We start from the raw sequence: 859 nt of genomic DNA, 5'->3' as shown, positions 1-859 counted from the left end.
TATGATCCATTCAATAAAATAATACATGATACGTTCTATAGGAGTATTCTGTTATTCTAGCTGGGAAAATATCGCGTTTTAGACTGGAATTAAAGTCACGAAATGTCAAATATTTCTATGAAATGAACATCAACAAATCATCTATGGAAACTTCTGGACAAATGCAGCACAAATAAAAACAAAACGCGACCGGTGTTGTGCCCAATAGGCATGCATGCAGCCTGCCTAGGTTTGCATGCCCCCTCCTTTCGTTCCAGCCGCGTATTGAGGAAGTAAACATTCAGGGTTTACTTTGAAATTCCCAGACCGGAAGTACTTGGTGTTTTTTTTTCCCACAGCAGAGTTGTATCCCGTTCGGGAGCTTTTCAGACGGAGGTAAAACTCACGCTTTTACTCTTTAATCTGCTCAAAAAGAGACACGAGCGATCCAGATGTCACCGTGACTGTGGAGCGATTTACCACGGAGCTAAACAACAAGAAGCTGCGTTAGTTATTAAACTTTAACCTTCGGATCCACGTTTAAAGTCGTTCAAACCAGAACGAGGAGCTGCTTCAGATGAAAGGTTCCGGGTAGGTTACTGGTGCTTAGTTCAAATCTGCATAATCAGATGTTTAACTTCAGAAGAGACGCGTCGTTAGCAGCTTCTCAAGTATCATGTTCCGGTAACGTGGAGGACCTGCAGGCTGAGTTCAGATCTTCACTCATCTGGGTCTGGATCTGGATCTGGTTCTGGTTCTGAGTCAGTGTCTGGTTCTGGATCTGGTTCTGAGTCAGTGTCTGGTTCTGGTTCTGGGTCAGTGTCTGGTTCTGGATCTGGTTCTGAGTCAGTGTCTGGTTCTGGTTCTGGATCAGTGTCTG

The 859-nt window shown here is 44.1% G+C and overlaps 1 protein-coding gene across 4 annotated transcripts in view; it reads left to right on the top strand.

Moving 5' to 3' along the window:
- The first annotated feature begins 314 nt into the window (after window positions 1-314).
- nfkb2 (nuclear factor of kappa light polypeptide gene enhancer in B-cells 2 (p49/p100)) overlaps window positions 315-859 on the top strand; it is a 53144-nt gene continuing 52599 nt past the window's right edge. Inside the window, exon 1 of one of the 4 annotated variants that reach the window (XM_054750436.2) lies at window positions 315-375. Coding sequence is in view for 1 of the 4 variants with exons in the window: in XM_054750438.2 (XP_054606413.2) it covers window positions 557-570 (14 nt within the window). In the remaining 3 variants the exon portion in view is untranslated. Of the gene's footprint in view, window positions 376-410; window positions 571-859 lie in introns of those variants that run through there. The other 3 variants (XM_054750438.2, XM_015945992.3, XM_054750435.2) reach the window with 3 other exon arrangements.

Source organism: Nothobranchius furzeri, chromosome 12 (genome assembly GCF_043380555.1).
Source record: "Nothobranchius furzeri strain GRZ-AD chromosome 12, NfurGRZ-RIMD1, whole genome shotgun sequence".
NCBI lineage: Eukaryota > Metazoa > Chordata > Actinopteri > Cyprinodontiformes > Nothobranchiidae > Nothobranchius > Nothobranchius furzeri.
The sequence above is the reverse complement of the archived record's forward strand: the minus strand, read 5'-3'. Positions and strand labels throughout refer to the sequence as shown.